The following is a 22,407-nucleotide window of genomic DNA, read 5'->3' on the forward strand; positions in this document are numbered from 1 at the left end:
AATCATTTCAACGGGAAAACAACTGTCTAATCTATATTAAAAAACAAGAAACAGGAACCACATCAACAAACTAAAACTGAACTGAACATCAGATTCCTCACTCGGGACATGCGCAAACAACTGCTGCGGGTTTAAACGTTTTAATTGTACCAAACATTCACCCCCATTTTGAACAAAAGCGTAACATCGCAACATAAAAAGATACACAATAAATATCAATTGAAATGGCTTAACTAAACCAAAAGACAAATTAACACAAGTGAACATACATTGAACGAATAAACTTGATCTATGATACAACGTAAAAACAAAATCAATGAAATGAGGGATGAATAATAAAAGTAACAATATCATAAGTATTACAACGCCGTAAAATGTTAAACACTTTCAGAAAAAACAACAATTACCTTGAAAAAAAATCCGCCTTTTACAATAATATCAGACACAGGTAAATAAAAAAATGTTGTGTTGTTAGGTATACACTTTTGATAAAGAAAATAAATATTTTTTACAATTTATAGTACGAAGAAGTGAAAAATTATAGTAATATTAAACACTTATCAAAGCTTGTTTTAAAGACCAGAAATAACCCTGAAAATGTAAATATCAAATAAACAAGAAATCATTACAAGAAGGAACAACAGGTCAAAGAAGTAGGTCTAGTAAGACATCTGTTTGGTCCCAAAATATAGCAGTTTTAAAAGGTAAACTTTTAGTGCTTTATTGGAAAGCAAAATGCTTCTGCTGCAAAAATATGAACTTGTTTTGACAATGCAATGGATATATATCGAGTACTAGTATCTTTGAGGTATGCGAAGTTAATGAGATCTTAAAAAATTAAGCATTTAAGTTAGTTTTTGACAATTTCCGGCTTGAGGTGGTATTGGTGTCTTTCGCAATCTTGGATTGTCAAAAAGAGAGAACCTAAGGTCCAGGTTTTCAAACAAGGTTTTTTTTTAACATATATCAATTGTACTATGTTTTGGCAAAGTAGGAACAAATTCTGTGATTTCTATTGTAGACTCCATACCACCTCAAATGGTCATTGGCATTATGTGCATCATAATTAATGCCAACAATATCCTTGTTCGCACTTTAGATTTTTGGCCAAATCTAATTATTGTGAAAATTGAGAAGAAATACGTATAGTTATAATAAAAACTATAATTATTAATGTTAATAGCAGCATTTGTACATGTATATACAGTATTAACTGAAATCGCAATAAGTAGTAAAGCAATTTTGCCTATTTTAAAATGAGTTGATTGATGCACGCATATATTTCTATATCTTCAGTATAATTTATGGACTTTGCACATGCACGTGTCTCGGGAAAAAAAATCATGTATAGTAAAAAAAAGTTCTGAGACAAGTGCCTGTGGTACTTTGTTAGTTTAATTTAATTTTTGGGTAATTTTAAACATCCTCGGATTTCAAATGTTTAGCTTTGAGCGTTCTTGATGGAGTAAAATTCAGAAAAGCGCTTCGGAAATATACTGAAATCATTAAAAGTGTAGTTTCAATTTTTTAAGAAAGCCGATCTCCTTTTTTCCGCATGTTTGTGCTGGAAACTCATTATTTACCATCTTCCAATCAATTCAAATTTTGAATTTTGAAATTTTTTTTCTTATTTCTTCAATTTTGAAAAAACTATTTTACTTCCCGTTTGTTCGTGCACACAAGTCCCCATTTCGACTCTCATTCAATTTTATTTTCCTTTTCTCTAGCTGACTCTTATGAAGTACATTTCCCAGTATATTTCCCAAATTCAGGTCAAGAATTAATTTAACTCTTTTGTTTAAATATTTTTTAAGTATAATTATTTGCTTCAATTTTTTTAACAATGAGTACTAGTACTTTCAAATTCTATGTATAGACCATTTCGCGGACGTGAAAGAAAGCACTGTAAACAAAGTTTGTTTTTTTGTATTCGTAAATACATCCATATGTTAATATGTTATTGAGAAAGTGGCTATAAAACACGAATATCAGTATTAAAAAGAATATGAAAGCATATAAAAGTGTGTTTCCTCTTTTTGTCGAGGATTGAATATCTCCTTGGTTTTCACAGTTATTCTTATAAATACATTTATTTCTCTGCATGCAAATGACTCAATGTACGAGTCTCGTAAGTCTGTGATTATATTGGCTATGGACTTTCAATTTATGAGTAAATTTCAATTTGTAATTGTGCGAGTGTATGGGTTTATAATATTCTTACACAAACTACATTTTGTTTTCGAGTCCCGTTCCATATCAACATTCGCGATTTTTTAAAATATATGTGCCGTTTACCAGCTTGTATTAAGTTAAGGTATGGACAGTCGCCACAAGGTATGTACAAAATACTTCCGAGACCGATTCTTTGTACTTTAAATAGTTTGTTTTAGAAACAAAGGTGCATAGCAGTTCTTGCAAGTTTTAATTGGTCAGCTTGTAGACCTGAACTCAACCCATTCATTCTCCGATTATACGACATGCCAAGCTACTATCATTTTCATAGAAAGAAAGCACTGTTTAACTCTGATAAGACATTTTAAATTACACACTTCAATTTTTGTTATTTTTTTATGAGATGTATTTGATACTCTCCCACCAAAAGATCATTATTCCGACGAAGCGATTTTTTTTTGTGTACGGGTGATAACTCTCATAGTAACTAACGTCATATTTTCCCGTTTTCCGGTAAAGACGTTCATTTAGGTACCTCTCACCTTAAAAGTGCATTAAAATCATATTGTATTAGAATTTTTAACTGTATTTCATAAAAGGATTCATGCAAATGTATTAGCTTTGTTGCGTTTAAAATCTTAGCAGCAATATACTAATTTACGTGTACCAATATTTTTTTAATATTAGTGCAACACACCTACTCTTTAATACCTTTTTGGCAATCAATATCTTTCAATCGATATTTTTTAGTCATTTAAAGGTTATAAAATGTTAAAATTTCATACGTTCAACATAATAACCAGTGTTCCAGGTTAACAAACACAAGGATATTGAATAAGGTTTGGAAATCGCCAAACTAACTTAATTTTAAGGAAAACTAAAAAGTATGGAAAGTTTAAATATAATCTTGTGTTTTACAATCTTCTTCTTAAGTTTTGTACAAATTGTTCATGGAGGATTACCTCCGGATCGTAAGTATATGTTTTTTACCTGAATTATTTGAAAATGTGTGTATACTTGCAATTGGGAATGATATGTTGTTAAAAATTTTGTTAAGAAATAAAAATTGAAAAAAAATTAAAAAATCATCCATTGAGATCAAAAGATGAAAATGTTGCTTGAGATGTGGACAATTCAAGAGATAAAGTAATGTTCATACTTCGTTTTGTCCAATCATAAAATTTTGATAACAGTAGAACTAATTAGACCACTTGATCACAGAGACCCTATGATCATTTTGAAAGCTTTTACACCAATCAATAATTCAACAATTGCACTATTTCAGAATGAGAATAAAACCTTTAATTGGAGTCATAATTGGAGTCATAGCAGTTTAAATTCAAATTGTGTTTTTGAGATATTTTGTACATAGAGATAAATTTTCTATTCTATACAAAAACAGGTTACACATGCAGATTTCGTTGACATCAGTTTCATAAATTTAAATCCATGTGAATCTCACGTGAAACATATGAATTTCACCTCAAACTAGCTTATACGTGATACTTACGTGAAATCAGTTAATGTGAGTTTCATGTGAAACTCATACGAACTTCAAATGAAAATCACATGAATTTTTTGTATGTGAAATTCACTTGAATTTGTAAAATGATATCATTCAAATTACCAATTTTATTTTGTAAAAGTTCATGGGAAATTCACATGAATATTTTCAAGTGAGTTTCATGTATAAGCTCGTTTGAGGTGAACCTCACGCTAACTTTTTCACGTGAATTTCGTGTTAGATTCGTGGGCAAATTGTGCCTGTTAACTGTGTTTAGTTAAGAGATACACGAGATACATTTCAAAATGTTTTGTAATTTCGTTGAAATTGGCTGCCAAATTAAACAAAATTTAAGTTTTATAGCAATAAAATGGTGAAGTTGGTTTTATATCAAAGTATTGATTAATGAGCCTTACTGAAATATTATATGTCAGTAGTGTTAGATATGTTTAAAAGTTATAAACGTATTTGTCTTTCGTTGAAACTTTTATGTTGACCTCTTTTTACAGTCTTTTGTGTATCAAATACATCAGCACACACTACATTTTATTCATACACATCCCGTCCGGAGGTTATCTATTTTCAAAAAAAGGGATAACGATATCGCCCATCTTCTATTGTCGAAATTTATTAGAAAAACTTAGAAAAACAATAAGTCTTCGAACAGAAGAGTACCGTCTCAAAATAAAACAGAAATTCCGAGAAAAATATCGACTACATTGATTGCAGAAAATAACAATGATAAAGATATGGCAACAATGACTGAACAGAAAGCTGCTTTTGAACATCATAAGTATGAAACTATTTTTGGTTTTTAAATGTACTGATCGAATTATTTTTTCCTCATCAAGTAAATGTTCAACTATTTATATTTGTGTAATGTTGTTCTTTCACAAACCTTAAATCAACGGTATTATAAATTATTGTTTGGGTGTCAGAAACTCTTTGGATGTTTGGAAATGCTATGTTTAATTTATGGTTATTTGTTTCTGTTGTGTAAATAAGTATAAGACATACATGACAGTCGGTTCAATTGAATAATTTCAAGTGTCATTTTCCAGAAAGTAAATCGAATATATGTCAAGTGGAGAGTGATTCTTTTTCTTTCGCTACACATACTAATCCTTGTCATGTAACCTGCAATAAGAAGTTATGATATACATCATAACAAATAGGTGTTCTGATTTTCCCACAGATGTTTCATGTCTTGGATATGGGTAGATTACTCCCCCCACTACAATATGTAACTAAATAAAGCCTGGTACAGTGTACGTATTCATATGCCTGATTTTCTACAAGTGCTAAAACAGCATTAATCATTTCGGTTTTTCAAAATAGCATCCTTTCAAATAAAACACTCAAATCTGAACATTTGCTTGCCAGAGATGTGCAAATAAGTAGAAAGTTAAGCAACTGCATGTTACATAAAAAGAACAACAAAGTCAGCTGAATTCAACTTTGCTTGAGAGTTTCTTAATATTTAAGAACGTACTTTCCATTGTGAATTCTTCTATAAGAGTTCGGTATTTTTTTTACTTTTTTAAACTATCAAGGAGGAATTTTAGAAATGTGCTAAAATAGTGTTAGTACCAACGCAATAACAACTGAGTTAATTTTACTTGAAACATGTTACCTGCTGTGAATTTGGCTACCAAAAGACTACTTTTTTTAAATTCCATTGTCAAGAGATAATAGTTTAAGATTACATATTTTTCAAAATGCTAAATGGATCAGACACATGTTTTATAACTTATGAACATCTTCTCCACGTCTTCATACATCTTTGCTAATGATGATAGACTTATAGAGGAAATAAAAATCATTTTAATTCTTTAATTAGTCATCAAATGTACCATGATTGTCATTTATTACGCCAGACGCGCGTTTCGTCTACACAAGACTCATCAGTGACGCAAAGATCAAAATAGTTATAAAAATTAAACACAAGTACAAAGTTAAAGAGCATTGAGGATACAAAATTCTAAAAAGTTGTACCAAATACGGCTATTACAGGTTATACATGCCAGGGAAAAGAAAATCCTATTTTTTTCGAAAAAGTTTTGTAAACAGAAATATTGATCGTTTTAACATTTTTTTTCAGCATGCATCGAGATGCCATGCCAAAATGGTGGAACATGCAGTCCTCAGAATATTCAATACACGTGTACCTGTTCTACAGGTTTTACAGGAACAAACTGTGGTAAGTTATATGTATTAATTGTTATAAATTGTATACCATAAATTATCCTTATTAGCATTGTTATAATACTTTCAAGAAGTAATACACAGTAACACAGTAAGGTAAAAAGTCAAAATTGATATATAAAAATTTTAACCACCTTTTTTCCCTTGCTTTCGAACAAATAAGGCTTGCTGTTTGTGTCATGTATGTGGACATGTTTGGAAACAGCATCGTCTATAGATTTGTTTTCTACTGGTTTAAATGGTGAAATATAATACCTTTTATTTAATTGATTGCAACAAGTGGGGTAATAATGTGCCAAAATTTCCTCAAAATTTAGTTCAAAGTAGAGTTTAAATCTATTTAAGTTATACCTTTTCCACAAGACGAACAGGATCTGCTTACCCTTACGGAGCACCTTAGATCTCCCCCAGTTTTGGTGGGGTTTGTGTTGCTTAGTTTTTAGTTTTTCTATGTTGTGTGCTATTATTTGACTGTTTGTCTTCTTCAGTTTTAGCTATGGCGTTGTCAGTTTATTTTCGATATATGTGTTTGACTGTTCTTCCGGTATCTTACGCCCCTCTCTTATACCATTGGTGTTTACTTTTAAGAGGTCAAATTAAGTTCATGCATTTCACCTCATTAAAAGTGTCCTGTACCAAGTCAGGAAGATGGCCATTGATATATTATTGTTCGTTTCTGTGTGTGTTGCATTTTAACGTTGAGTCGTTTGTGTTTTCTCTTATTTTTGAGATATTGAGATCAGACGTGGCACGGTACTTGTCTATCCCAAATTCATGTATTTGGTTTTCTTGTTATATTTGTTATTCTCGTGGTGTTTTGTCTGATGCTTGGTCCGTTTCTGTGTGTGTTACGTTTCGGTGTTATGTTGTTGTTCTCCACTTATATTTAATGCGTTCCCTCGGTTTTAGTTTGTTACCCCGATTTTGTTTTTTGTCCCTGGATTTATGAGTTTTGAACAGCGGTATACTACTGTTGCCTTTATTTGCCATAAAACTTTAGGTGGCACGTTCGTATTCACATTCCTCACAATAGATCTGGACACTGTAATTGAACCAACAGTACAGAATCTACTGACCATATTACTAAAGCTGAGGGATAAATCAGCTGTAAAAAAATGAAATAATTGTACGAACATTTATTTTGTATCCATTGCATGATTAAATCACTAGTGGCCTTAGGTACCTATTCAAATTTATTTTATGAATATTATGATAAAAGTAATTCAGTTCACTAACTATTTTGGTTCTTGGGCAGTGTTTGAAAGTGATTATAATTCTTAAAAACCAAACATTATCCCTATGGTCAAGAAATTACTACCGTCCCATTGGCAAGCGTAAAATAATTGTTGAAAAGCATAATAATCAGTTTTGAACCTATGCGCAGGACCGATGTAAGAATACAGACTGTCAAACCGAAAATGGCCTACAAAACATACAAAACAAAATCGTGACGTTCATCTACACGAAAACCCACTATGAAGGCTGTATTATTTTTAATTATCTAAAAATATATTGTATTGCACAATGACCTTCCTATTTGAAAAATTAACCGCGGTCAAATGTGTTCTACTACCTTAACATGCACGTTTTTTTAATGTTCACTCTTAATATTTTTCTGTCGTCTCTTGGCTAAAAAGAGTAAATTGGTCTCTTAGTTTTTACAATTTGTTCAATAATACGTATTGTTAGCACTCCTAACTGAAATGACATATTAATGATTTGAGTGTCTAAGTGGGTTGCGAATGGTACGCAATTATAAAGACAATTGATCTCTATTTGACATTGTTTGCGTTATTTTCATTGTTAGTCGTTTTTAAGTGAATAAAAATTCAAGGTATATTCTAGATAGATCCGGGATTGTCTGATTTTGTCACATTGTACGGAATCGGAACCCGAAATTGATCCGTGGCCTTAACATCTAATTTTTTGGTTAAATTTCTGAAACTTTTCTCGGGTTGTAGATTCATGTTGTAAAATCAGTAGATTTGTAGTATGATTGGCTGAAATAAGAAACTCTGTACTTTCTCAAATGCCATAAGTTAGCAATACACAGTTAAGAAAACCCCATGAATTTTCGGCTCTCCCTTGACACCCTTTGAGAGTATGGTCTTGAGGAAACGATGAAAGTCCGTTGGAAGGGGACGATAAATGACTGACCCGTGTTAGATCCATTTCACTTGCACATCAGGACACTCTTGCAGATTTGGAAAAAGAGCAGGATAATGCCGCTACAAGGCAGCACTCGCAGAAAAGTTAGGCTACTAATAACATTTTTTTTTAATAGACATTTAAATACTTAGACTTTCAATTGTGCATTTCATATAAATTTTGACCATTTGACATTCTAAACGACATAATTTGAGTCAAGCCTTTTCAACTGATTTTTATAGTTCGTTCTTATCTTGTACTGTTATACCACTGTCCCAGGTTGGGAGAGGGTTGGGATTCCGCTAACATGTTTAACCCCGCCACATTATGTATGTGCCTGTGCCAAGTCAGGAGCCTGTAATTCAGTGGTTGTCGTTTGTTTATGTGTTACATATTTTTTGTTTGTTCATTTTTTATATAAATAAGGCCCTTAGTTTTCTCGTTGGAATTGTTAATATTGTCTTATCAGGGTCTTTTATAGCTGACTATGCGGTATGGGCTTTGCTTATTGTTGAAGGTCGTACGGTGACCTATAGTTGTTAATGTCTGGTCTCTTGTGGTCAGTTGTCTCATTGGCAATCATACCACATCTTTTTTATATGATCATGATTATAGATAATCAAATTTTTACAAAATTTAATCCTTGTATCTATGATGAGTTTATTTGCAATAAATATTCACCATAGATCGAAAACGTAGTAAAATAGAATTGTTTACGTCTCATTAATAGCAAGTCTGAAATGATACTGGTAATTACGTATTTACCTGCCTTTACAGTAGACAAGATCAGTGATTTCAGTATCAGTCGTTTACCTCAATTCGCCTTTTCAGAATGTTATGCATCCTGGGTAAAATTTTCAAAAGTGTATACCAAAACGTTGTAATTGGTTAAAATTGTTATAAACAATGGGAATTCAACCAAGGACGTGACGTTATTTTTATTTTGGGGTACGAACAATGAAATTACCCATGATTATGAAAAGGTGAATTGTGAATGCATCGAAGTAAATTGCAGACCGGTATTGCTTCATATGAACCGGTTACGTACAAGGACAATGCTGGAATTTCGATTAATTTGTGATGTTTGTAATGTTAAGTTCCCTTTTTTTGTTATTTATTATACTGCTATCAAAAGCTATATACTTTTTCAGAATTATTTTTTTCTGAACGTGTTGTTGTATGGACCGTGATTACAAACAGCTGTGAAACAGACATATAGGGAGTTTATATGGGAATTACGATAGAAAAATCAATAAAAAAAATAAAAAATTTCGGGAATTCTACTAATAAACACAAAATCGTTAACTTTTTTTTCAGATCTACTTCCGTTTCCGATCTTGTTTGCATGAAGACTTTGAATAAAATGTATATTTGTCAACAAATATAGGAAGGAATTCAACACTCAATCATTTTTGATAATTGTTTGATATGAAAAAAAACGTTACCTGGATAACAGCGTTTCTTTGTTTACATTGAATATGACGTCATAATTTAAATAACGTCACAACTAAATCCCTAACAACAGAACCAATATCAGAAATGTTACGGTAATTCCGTTTCTTTTATCAACATGTTTGAATTACCAAAAATAATCATACAGACTTCGTCCTATTACAGTAGAAAATTCAATAAAAAAAATCGGGAAAATTTCCCGAATTTTTCATTGTACTAATGAACTCAAAATCGTTCAAAAAAAAATTTTGTCGCGTTTTTGAATTTCCAGATCTGTGCAGAAATCTACTTCCGTTTCTGGTCTTATTTTCATGAGACTTTGAATAAAATGTATCAGTCTGAGAAAGGAACTTAATACTAATTCATTTTTAAAAATTGTTTATTATGAATAAAAAAAATAACGTTACCTGATGACAGCGTTTCTTTGCTTACATTGAATATGACGTCATAACTTAAATAACGTTAAGCTGGTTCTCGGCTGACTACTACACTTTGTTCAAAGACAGACGGTGTGAACCGATCTATTGTAGAATCTGATAAGTCGACAAATCAAATTACGTGTATTACACAGCACTTTATATTGTACCCATGAAACTTTATTAAATGCTACAATCCAAGAAATGTTATCGCAAATGAGAAGGAATAATCTTTTTTCCTTCCAAACATCGAATGGAACCTTTTTTTTCACAGGTTAAAATGTTTTGTCGAAACCACAGCCTTCAGTTTAAAAGTTTCTATTTTGTATGGCGTCACGTTGATTTGCGAAAATTATTCATGAAATTTAGCGGGATTTTATTTTTTTGTCAAATTTATACCCTTTTTCGATATTTTTCTTTATGTAATGCAATAGATAATTTAAATTTAGAATAGGGATGTATTTGACATGTTTGATGCATTAATTAATGGTTTTCTATGCAAAAGGAAACAAATTGTTCTGTCTGTTTACATGTTCTGATATTGTACGTTGCTACATTGTATGTAACAAAGTATCGTCCAATCTCATTGGAATCTCCAGGGCAAATTATGCCCTAAAATCGGGTCATACCGGTTGTTTGAACGAAGCGAATACAAGCGGATTCCAGTTTAAAATAACGTCACAACTAAATCTCTAACAACAGAACCAAAATCGGAAACGTTGCGATATTTCCGTTTCTCTTTTTAAAACCTGTTTGATTTTAACAAAAAAAAATACAGACTTCGTCCTCATTCACAGGTAATGCCTGCCTCATATTATGGGGACGAAGTCCCCAATAATAGTTATCAAAGGTACCAGAATTATAATTTAGTACGCCAGACGCGCGTTTCGTCTACATAAGACTCATCAGTGACGCTGACGCGCGTTTGAAGCTCAAATCAAAATATTTATAAAGTCAAACAAGTACAAAGTTGAAGAGCATAGAGAATCCAAAATTCCAAAAAGTTGTGCCAAATACGGCTAAGGTAATCTATGCCTGGGATAATTAGAAAATCCTTAGTTTTTCGAAAAATTCAAAGTTTTGTAAACAGGAAATTTATAAAATTGACCACATTATTGATATTCATGTCAACACCGAAGTGTTGACTACTGGGCTGGTGATACCCTCGGGGCCGAAACGTCCACCAGCAGTGGCATCGACCCAGTAGTGTAAATAGTTATCAAAGGTACCAGAATTATAATTTAGTATGCCAGACGCGCGTTTCGTCTACATAAGACTCATCAGTGACGCTGACGCGCGTTTCGTCTACATAAGACTCATCAGTGAAGCTCATATCAAACTATTTATAAAGCCAAACAAGTACAAAGTTGAAGAGCATAGAGAATCCAAAATTCCAAAAAGTTGTGCCAAATACGGCCAGTAGAAAAATCAATAAAAAAACAATTCCCGAATTTTTCATTATACTTATGAACTTAAAGTCGTTCAAACTTTTTTTGTCGCTTTTTTTAATTTCCGGATCTGCGCAGGACGCCGAAATCTACTTCCTTCTTCTGGTCTTGTTGTCGTGAGACTTTGATTAGTCTAGTAAAATCAAGGAACGCAATACCAATATTTCATTTTTAATCATTCTTTGTCTTTGATATGTATAAACGTTACCTGATGCATTGCGTTTCTTTGTTTACATTGAACATGACGTCATAATTTAAATAACGTCACAAGTAAAATCCCTAACAACAAAACCAAAATCGAAAACGTTTCTGTATTTCCGTGTTTTGTTTTTTTTTAACAAGTATTTAAGTTACAAAACAAATTCATACAGACTTCGACCCCATTCACAGGTAATGACTGCCTCATATTATCAATATCTCATCTATCATTGTCCCTGGTAAGTCGTTTCTCCTATTTTGGATTGGAGGTGGTTGAAAGGAGCTTGACATATCACAACATGCACAAAGGATTTTGATTTTCGTCAAATTTGTTACGTTCAGTTATTGTCTAATTATGTAGAATTCATCTTTAATGTGAATGCATGTTTTAATTTGTTAGGTGATACTAACTAATTTATATTACATTTAACTATATATCTTTCAGAAACAGCTATTTCAGAAGATTCCGAAACCAATTCACTATCAGATGGGTAAAAATTATTAGTATTAATAATATAGAATTTGTATAAAATGCATATGTACTAAATAAATGTAATAACACATGAAATTGAATAAAAACAAAATCATTTTAACAAATGCAAAGTCGTCTTATTTGATTTTATTTTTATCAGTGTCGTTGAAAAAAATCATTGGACTTTATCTGTGTGTGTAATATGGTCCATTTTTTTGGCAATCCTTTACCAATTATGTTGGCACTTAAGACTCTTACAAAAATGAAGACAGAAGATGATTTAAGTAAAATTGAGAATGGAAATTGGGAATGTATCAAAGAGACAACAACCCGACCGGAGAGCCATCAATGGGCCTTCGACAAAGCGAGAAAATCCCGCACCAATAGGTGGGCTCTATACAAAAATGTGTACTATTTCGGTAAAATCAGACGTAATACTAAACTCCATAACATATATAAAAAACTAAAATGTATACAAGATTAACATAAGCCAAAGCCTCCTGACGTAGTACAGGTGAAAATATGGCTCGGTTAAACACGTTTGGTGTCACTGATGAGTCTTTTGTAGACGACACGCGCGTTTGGCGTAAATATTAAATTGTATTCCTGGTATGTATGATGAGTTTATTTGTCAGATCGCAACCCTCCTCTTTTCCTATAGCCAGTGTAGAATAAACAAACACGCAGCAATATATACAATAAAATATTTAAAGATTGAATAAAAAGATATATATGTTGACTCAACAAACGAACAGTACAAATAACAGAAAAATCAAAATGAGTTATTTTGTTCATTAATGTAATGTTCGTGGTTCCCGAGGTTCCCGTGGTTCCCATGTTTCTTTCATATATTATTCATTTTTCATTTCAAAGTTAATGTTGACAAATCCAAAAAGATCTTATTTCAGAAGAATAAATAATCAAACGAAAATTTGCGGGGGAGACATCCGTCAACCATATTGTCGCACTATAAATCATTATAGTTCTATTTGCCATGTACCTTACTTACAGTTGTTCCCTAAGAAAAGAGGTGAAATTCATACTTTTATCCCTTACAATATGAACTCTATAATTTGTAACAAAATAACTGAAATAATATTTATTGATCAACCTAACTAAAATATTTGTAAAAGTAGTCTTACTATTATCAGGACGAGGTTTCTACGAATTAAAATATCTTTTTAGAACTAACATCACAAATTGACGATTGCAAACACACTTGAACAGAAATTATTGCTAGCATTTTTTTTTTGTGATTTTTACCATGATGAACGGATAAACAAATGATATTTCAAAAGACGTTAAACAAATTTGCAAAAAAAAACTGCAGTTAAATTTGTGATTATAATTATTGTTAACGAATATGAATCTTTGATTACGTCTTGCAAACAACCAAAAACTTATTTCCAATCGCGCAAAGTCGTATGTTGCAAATCCACTACGTTCTTTTCAAATATTTATTTTAGGGAGATTGCTGGTATAGCTGTTGGATGTTTACTTTTTGTGATTATTATCCTTGTGATAATTATTTGCTGTTGTAAAAAATGTTGTAAATAAAAAAAAACAGGTAAGAAATGTTATCCAATCGAATAGTTAGAATAAAACAGGAAAGAAGTTGTTTCACTAACTCGTAATTTTGGCCCTAAAAATCTGAAAACATTTTACTGTGATAATGTAGTACAAACTTGATTAAAATATATGTTACAATATTCAATTGTTTCAGTTTTAAAGGAGTCGGGTTGGTACGGGACGATTTTGGCCTCAAATTTCAGGTTCATCTGACGAAAGATTTTGACCACTTTTGAAACACTTAAGTGTCTATTTCATTTTATTCAATAGATTATGTGAAAGATTTTAATTGATTTAGTCATTACAAACGATCCGATTCAAGCTCAAATATGAAAAATCTACCAAATATGCCAACAAATGTCACTTTTCAGATGGTTTTTGTCGAAAATGAAAGTGGCCGCATCCGTGTTCATCCTCAACCCTTATATATGTTATGTATTATCCTCAAATACAACTTACATTTCAATAGTAAGGATGAACTCGAATGCAGCAACTTACGTTTTACATGGAAACCGTCTAAAATTTAACTAAAAAGCTAACATTGTGAGGATTTCAGTAATTTAGCATGACTTAATGGTGCTACTACCCGATATATGTGCATTGTATTGTCAAAAACAGCCCATATTTATGTAGCAGAAGCATTCTACTTTCCAATAAATAACTGAAAGTTTACATTTTAACAATTTTGTAAAACTACTATATTTTGGGGCCAAAAAGGGGTCTTACTGTACCAACTCCTTTGTTCTCAGAAACTGCGTCATTAGTGGCATTATTGTGGCGTCATAATTAAGCGGCAATTCGTTAAAACCTAGGTTTTTTCAGGCAGAATTCTGAAAATTTTTGAGAGTTTTCTGAAAAATGAACAATGACGCCACATTTCGCCAACAAATATTTTTGATAAAATATTCTTTATATACCATATTCTTTTTAATAAAAATTTCAATGGGCGAGAGCGGCGACACAAACCTTATCATGGAAAAAGGTGAGAAAATTGATAAATTTATCATAATTTATTATAAATACAATTGTATCATACATTTACCAATGCATAACCATTATATTTACTACAATAATTGAATTTACAGAAAAAAACACTTTGACAGGGTCGTGTGTTCACCTCTTATATTTAATGCGTTTCCCTCAGTTGTTGGTTTGTTACCCCGATTTTGTTTTTGTCCATAAATTAACGAGTCTTCAACAGCGGTATACTACTGTTGCCTTTATTTATTATGGTTCCTGGCTCTACTCCTTTTACACAATTGATATCTTGCAATCCACATAATATTTGTTAGACATTTCGAATTCACTTAGATATGTTAATTTTGAAATGTGAGTGAAAAGATAGTTACACCACACATGTCATTATGCATCAGAGTATGCCCTCATTTCGTAAATCATAATAAATTAACACATTATATTGAGAGGATTCAAGAGATAACTGTATTGTTTTTTAAACTTGGCTTCCGTAAAGCTATATTTTACTCTCGAAAACTGAGTTTACCTTACGACGCGTAGCGAAGTCGGGTATTTTCGTTATTAATCTCAAAATTTCAGAAGGCTAAGCATAAAAACAATACAGTTATCTCCATTATAATGCATGATATTAAAATTAATTCCATTTAAGAAAATGATTTGGCGTAAAAGTGCAACAAATGAAAAAGTCCGCGAAACTGTTATATCTTCTTTTGCATCTTTAACAGTGTGACGTCATCGGTACATGAATGCATGAAATTTGTATCGTGTTGTTCCACGTATTAGTAATTTTCTTAAAAATTAGACATAATACAGGCACATACCATGTGTAAACATTCTAATAAGAATATAGTGTGATTCCTTCGGTTTCTTGCTCTATTATTTGAAATATTTGTAAGCACAAACTACTGTATGTTATTGAATTTGGGGTTTGGGCTTTCCTGAGGAAGGTAAATCCAGAAATGCGCTTTGAATGCATGGAATTTATATCGTGGTTTTTTTTAACCATTGCAGATATATTTAAATAAACATTAGATACAAGAGGAGGATTGATAATGCATTTTCCCCATCCCTTGAACATTATGAATACGAAAAGTTGATACATATATCATAAGCATTCCAACGGGATCATAGATGGAGAAAATATGATTTGGATCCATACATTACACGCATTTGCAATAAATATGTCGGGTATCTTTTGTAAGGCGGTATGTTGCCCGACTTTATCAATAGAGAATTTTCAATATTATCAAGTAATTCGTAGACAATGATTGGTTACAGAAAATTAATATAACATGTAACTAATAATTATGTCTTGTATATACTTTCTTAAGGCGCGAAAACATATAGATATAATTGCTTTATGGTAAAGCTCGATCTTAACGTTTTGAAATGCATATAAACTTTCGCTGTAAACTTTATTCAAACTTCATGAACATCAATTTGATTTAATTTCTGTAATTTTCCATTTTGTTTACAGGAAAAAATCACCACAGTGAATCCTTTGCAGTTTGCCCAAAGACCTTTCTTTACAAAACATATTTTCTTCATTTTTTTTCAAATGAGCTGTATTGATATTATTTGTATGTTCTCCTGTGTCAACAAATAAACTATAATGTACCTAATAAATGCAATTTTGTTATCACTTTGTTGTCATTTTCTTCTATTTACCATCACATCTACATGCGATCTAAGAATGAGTCGCCATATGGACTTGTTAATTATTACAAATGTTAATTGGTGCGATTGCAGCCATTCCACAGACATTAGGACATTCTCAAACGGCAAGGGAATTTTTTTTTATGCCCCTAAAAACTTACCAAAGATACCAGGCTTTTAATTGATTATGTCTACACAAAACTCGTGTTGTCTTCTGACGTAAAACATTTGGTACGTTAAATCAAAACCTGCAACCTCGGTAAGGCTATGCCAATCTAACTCTTTTGGTAAAGCAACCGTAGTCATTAAACATACAGAAAACTTTCAGAATTGTTTTTCTTTAACTAAAGGGAGTTGAACGATCTTGACAACACATAAGTCTCAAACGGTCAGCAAAATAGTATGTTTGGTTTGATAGGTAAAGAAACAATGTAAATCAGCTAAAATGACTGGTCAACCCTACCTCCTGCCAATTCAGAACGTTCAAATATCTTCAAAATAGAAGAAATGTTCACCGATTGACTTGTGTGTGTTACCTTGATTAGTCTCCCCTTAATCGATTTATGAGATTGACTTGTGTGTGTGTGTTACCTTGATTAGTCTCCCCTTAATCGATTTATGAGATTTGAACATTTGTAAATAGTTATCAAAGGTACCAGGATTATAATTTAATACGCCAGACGCGCGTTTCGTCTACATAAGACTCATCAGTGACGCTCAGATCAAAACAATTAAAAAGCCAAACAAATACAAAGTTGAAGAGCATTGAGGACCCAAAATTCCAAAAAGTTGTGCCAAATACGGCTAAGGTAATCTACTCCTGGGCGTAAGAAAATCCTTAGATTTTCGAAAAATTCAAAGTTTTGTACACAGAAAATTTATAAAAATGACCATACAATTGATATTCATGTCAACACCGAAGTGCTGACTACTAGGCTGGTGATACCCTCGGGGACGAAACGTCCACCAGCAGTGGCATCGACCCAGTAAACTAGTGTTGCCTCCTTTATTGAACCGTTTATAATAAAACTTCTTAAAAACATTCTGGTTCAATCAGTTCATTGAAATCGATTTAAATTATTTTGTTTAGGAATATATATTCAGCGAAAAAAAGTTCAGGATACTCTGGTGAAGTTTTAATTCCCCGATGGTATTTACTACTTCAGGAATAGATTACCTTAGCTGTATTTGGCAACACTTTCAAGAATTTTGGTCTTCAATGCTGTTCAACTTCACACTTTATTTGACTTTTTAACTTTTTGGAATTCGAACGTCACTGATGAGTCTTTTGTAGACAAACGAACGTCTTGCGTAAATACAAAAATTTAAACTGGTATCTATGATGAGTTTATTTAGATATCAAATAGGCCTACACACAAAATTGATTTTGAAGGTTAACATAAACACAAACGTAAATAAATGCACCGATTCCTAAATACCATCATGTTATATTTGACTTAAAGTTTACACAGATTTATTAATTATTTTAAATATTTTTAACGAAACAAAGTTCACATACATCTATATTCATCTCTGAATCAAACCCAATTCATATTATGATTAACACAATTTCATAAATATAACACGTAACATCATATCATTTTTGAATATCAGTACCTTCATATTATTTCAGCATCATTTTTCTGGTAAGATATACAGTTAGCATCATGATGTATGTCATCAATGAAAAGTCAAAAAACAAAAATACTGAACTCCGAGGAAAATTCCAAACGGAAAGTCCCTAAGCAAATGACAAAATCAAGAGCTCAAACACATCAAATGAATGGATAACAACTGTCTTATTCCTGACTTGGTAAAGGCATTAGCTTATGTCGAAAATTGTGGATACCCCGTCAATATATTTAAATTCTACCACTGTTATCAATAGGATACGATATTTATCCTCAAAAGACAGTTAAAGTGTCAAATTGTAAAATGCTAGTCTCGCCGAGCGTTTAAATATTTGAAATGTGACGGTCGAGAGTGGATAAATATCGAATTGCTCAAGATTTGGTGGTGGCATCTAATTATCTACCGATTTTGAAACCATGTGCAATCAAACTCCTTTTTTTAAAATGACGTCATCAGGCATGGTCGCCTCTTTCACAATAGGAAATACAGACGAAAACAGGAACATTTGAATTCAGAATCGAATGTTGACCAATAAAGAACTGAGATCAAGATTAAAGGACCACACGTTGATGAAAAAATACTCAACAGCTTAAGAAAAGAATAAGAAATAAAATAATTCGAAAAAAACACATTTTTTTTCATACATTTTGTGTTTCTTATATTCATAATAAGACATATTACCTAATATATATAATGCGTGTATTTCTCGCAATGTTAACCAGAGAAAACAATAAAAAGTTTGAAAATCTGCCAGGTTCAAAGCGAAGAACATTATCAATAGAACATAAAATATTTTAAAATCAATTTCTATAGATTTTTGCCTTGAATAGAAATTTTAGTGAAAAAAAAAATCCAAATAGTGCTAGCATGGGACATCATCTTTTGATAATAGTGCCATAGTTATCATTGGAATTACTGTGAATTTTGGACCCTTAATGCTCTTCAACTTCGTACTTATTTGGCTTTATAAATATTTTGATATGAGCGTCACTGATGAGTCTTATGTAGACGAAACGCGCGTCTGGCGCACTAAATTATAATCCTGGTACCTTTGATAATTATTTACATCACTGGGTCGATGCCACTGCTGGTGGACGTTTCGTTCCCGAGTGTATCACCAGCCCAGTAGGCAGCACTTCGGTGTTGACATGAATATCAATTATGTGGTCATTTTTATAAATTTCCTGTTTACAAAACTTTGAATTTTTTGAAAAACTAAGGATTTTCTTATCCCAGGAATAGATTTCCTTAGCCGTATTTGGCACAACTTTTCGGAATTTTGGACCGTCAATGCTCTTCAACTTCGTACTTATTTGGCTTTATAAATATTTTGATATGAGCGTCACTGATGAGTCTTATGTAGACGAAACGCGCATCTGGCGTACTAAATTATAATCCTGGTACCTTTGATAACTATTTACACCACTGGGTCGATGCCACTGCTGGTGGACGTTTCGTCCCCGAGGGTATCACCAGCCCAGTAGTCAGCACTTCGGTGTTGACATGAATATCAATTATGTGGTCATTTTTATAAATTTCCTGTTTACAAAACTTTGAATTTTTTGAAAAAACTAAGGATTTTTTTATCCCATGAATAAATTACCTTAGCCGTATTTGGCACAACTTTTTCGAATTTTAGACCCTCGATACTCTTCAACTTCGTACTTATTTGACTTATAGATATTTTTATATGAGCGTCACTGATGAGTCTTGTGTAGACAAAACGCGCGTCTGGCGTACTAAATTATAATCCTGGTACCTTTGATAACTATTTGCATTCTAAAAAAAATTTCAAAATAGTTGTAGTGTTCCTGCATATAAAATATCTTCTGCACAATGTTATGGTGGAGTGGTATTTAAAAATAAATTTAACTTTTAAAGGATAAATTTTCAATCAAATAAGAAATTACAGTTGCAAGTAAAATGTGCACAATCCTTTTATAAAAGAGAGGCGAACGATACCTGATGGACATTATAATAATTATCATACATAAAAACGAGAATCTTATTCTACATAATTTGTCTTTATGACATACTTATTACAAACCAAATGTTTTGTACGCACATCAATTTATCTATTAGAAATTTTATCAGCTTATTCATTTTCATGTTGGAAAATTATATATATATTATATTTAAATTGAAAATCTTAAACTCGGACGAGTAAATGAAGCATAGATTAGCAGGTTTTATGATTTACAAAATTAAAATTACTTATTTTCATAAAAGTAAATTTCAGATTTTTAATGCATGAATTCTATTATATGCCCATAATCTAAGTAAGCGCAGCCATTAAAATGATATAAAAGTATATTAAAAGCGTTCTTTTTAAGTACATGTTAAACTCAAAATCACGTTAGATGACCTACACAAATCCTAAATCTAACTTAGCATGGCTGAACTGTTATATTAACGTTATAAGATGAATGAAAACAACAGTCAAATATAAATCTAAATAAAAAAATAAAATGTTTTATTTATTATTGTAAAAAAATTTTAAGAGACTAATGAATATTTATTTCTCATGATTAAGTTTAAATAATAGATATAGGAAGATGTGGTATGTGTGCCAATGAGACAACTCTCCATCCAAGTAACAATTTATCAAAGTAAACCATGATAGGTCAAGGTACGGCCTTCAACACGGAGCCTTGGTTCAAGCCGAACAGCAAGCTATAAAGAGCCCCAAAAATATTAGTGTTAAACCATTGAAACGGGAAAACCCACGGTCAAAACTATATAAAAACGAGAAACGAGAAACACTTATGAACTTCATAAGCAGACGACAACCACTGAAAATAGTCTTTGAAATGTTATTTAGTTTGGTGATGAAACAAATGTATGGATTGTTTTCTATTTGCATCTTGTTTGTCATGTTTTTTCTTATTTGTTTATGACAGACGACCAAATTATATTTTAAGTGCTGATAATCTAATTATATTAGCGAAGCTGTTACTTGTTATTCACATATTGTCTTTATATTCATTGAAAGTCAAAGAAGTACAACGTTTTTGTTGTGTTAGATGTATCTGACAATAATTACGAAAGACCATAACTAAACGTTTGACCTGAAGAACGAAAACAGGTAAATGTTTTGCCTTGAAAATGAAAACAGCTGAATTATTTGGCTTAGATAGGTAATAACTGATCGTTTGGCCTAAAAACAAAAGATGATAACTTAACGGAAAGTCCTGTACCAAGTCAGGAAAATGGCCATTGTTAGGTTATAGTTCGTTTCTGCAAGTGTGCTACATTTTAATGTTGTGTTTCTGTTGTGTCGTAGTTCTCCTCTTATATTTGATGCGTTTCTCTCAGTTTTAGTTTGTAACCCGGATTTTTTTTTTCTCAATCAATTTATGAATTTCGAACAGCGGTATACTACTGTTGCCTTTATTTGAGCGTTTGATGCCATTCGAAAATGGACTTTCTGTTTTGATTTTCCTTGGTGTTCGGTATTTTTTGAATTTCAATTTTTATATCTTAATTCAAAAACAATTTGTCATCGGAATATGTACACGGCAATATTTTTTTTTTTCTAAATCTAAGGAATCATGGGTAATTTCATTGTTCGTATCCCAAAATTAAAATAACGTCACGTCATTGTCCATTGGTTATGACATTTTTTAACCAATCACAAAGTTTTGGTGAGTATTTGAAAATATTACACAGGATGTAGATTCTAAAACGGCGAATAGGTAAAACATGTAATCTCGCACCATCATGCACATGTACCAGAAATGAGTGCGAAGTTAATCAGGTGAAAAAAAAAGACGTCGTGTGAATGAAATCTTGATGTTGATGAATGCAGTAAGGCATTAACGATTTATTTCCGCAACAGAATCATGTAAATATTAGTTTCCTTTACATTTTCATTCATATAAAATGTTTAAAGAATGGAAGTAAAAGGCTTAACAAATTAAAGAATAACAATTGAAGGACCCTCCGTGTAGACTCTCATTGACTACGTTTTCGCTATGTACATTTTCAAGCAGGATAGAAAATAAAATTGACTGTATGTGTTGAATAATATTTGGAAAATCTTACTTCCGGGTTGATTTTTATATTCTTGCATAGCAATATAATATTTCCAACATAAAGTAACCAAAAGTTAGCGGGCAATAAATTCCAATATTGCACTAGTGCAATAAATCTTCAAAATTCATGATGTCATCAACGACAAAATCTTAGTTTAAACCAATTTTTACTTTCAAATATTATATTGCTATACAATAAAAGGGTTATTGCATGAATATTGGGGAATATTGTCCCTCGTAGAACAGATATTGCACTCGCAAGCTCGTGCAATATAAAATTCTACTCGGTACAATATTTTAAGAAAAGAAATGGTGGGTTGAACCTGGTTTAATGACATATCAAACCTCCCGCTGTTATGGCAATGTTAAATATTACATTAAAATGACAACATTAAGTGACAGGATTACAATACAAATAAATGGGAGAACAACACATCAAACGAATGAAAAACAACTGTCATATTCTTGACTTGGTACAGGCATTCTCGTATCAAGAAAATATTGGATTAAACCTGGTTTGTAAGGT

At 31.8% G+C, this 22,407-nt stretch overlaps 1 protein-coding gene across 1 annotated transcript; it reads left to right on the forward strand.

The window, feature by feature from the left end:
* Window positions 1-2,989: 2,989 nt before the first annotated feature.
* Window positions 2,990-13,574, forward strand: LOC139486389 (fibropellin-3-like). The gene is made up of 4 exons (XM_071271264.1): window positions 2,990-3,143; window positions 5,778-5,876; window positions 11,989-12,034; window positions 13,482-13,574. Exons 1-4 carry the CDS (start codon window positions 3,059-3,061, stop codon window positions 13,570-13,572), a joined length of 321 nt encoding a protein of 106 aa, XP_071127365.1. The 5' UTR covers window positions 2,990-3,058; the 3' UTR covers window positions 13,573-13,574.
* The last annotated feature ends 8,833 nt before the right edge of the window (window positions 13,575-22,407 follow it).

Source organism: Mytilus edulis, chromosome 8 (genome assembly GCF_963676685.1).
Source record: "Mytilus edulis chromosome 8, xbMytEdul2.2, whole genome shotgun sequence".
Lineage (NCBI taxonomy): Eukaryota > Metazoa > Mollusca > Bivalvia > Mytilida > Mytilidae > Mytilus > Mytilus edulis.

Excerpts from the sequence above, each read along its gene's own strand:
- LOC139486389 (XM_071271264.1), top strand. The coding sequence starts at position 3,059 with ATGGAAAGTTTAAATATAATCTTGTGTTTTACAATCTTCTTCTTAAGT. Across the intron at positions 5,877-11,988 it reads TTTTACAGGAACAAACTGTG|AAACAGCTATTTCAGAAGAT; the intron begins GTAAGTTATATG and ends TATATCTTTCAG. Across the intron at positions 12,035-13,481 it reads ACCAATTCACTATCAGATGG|GGAGATTGCTGGTATAGCTG; the intron begins GTAAAAATTATT and ends TATTTATTTTAG.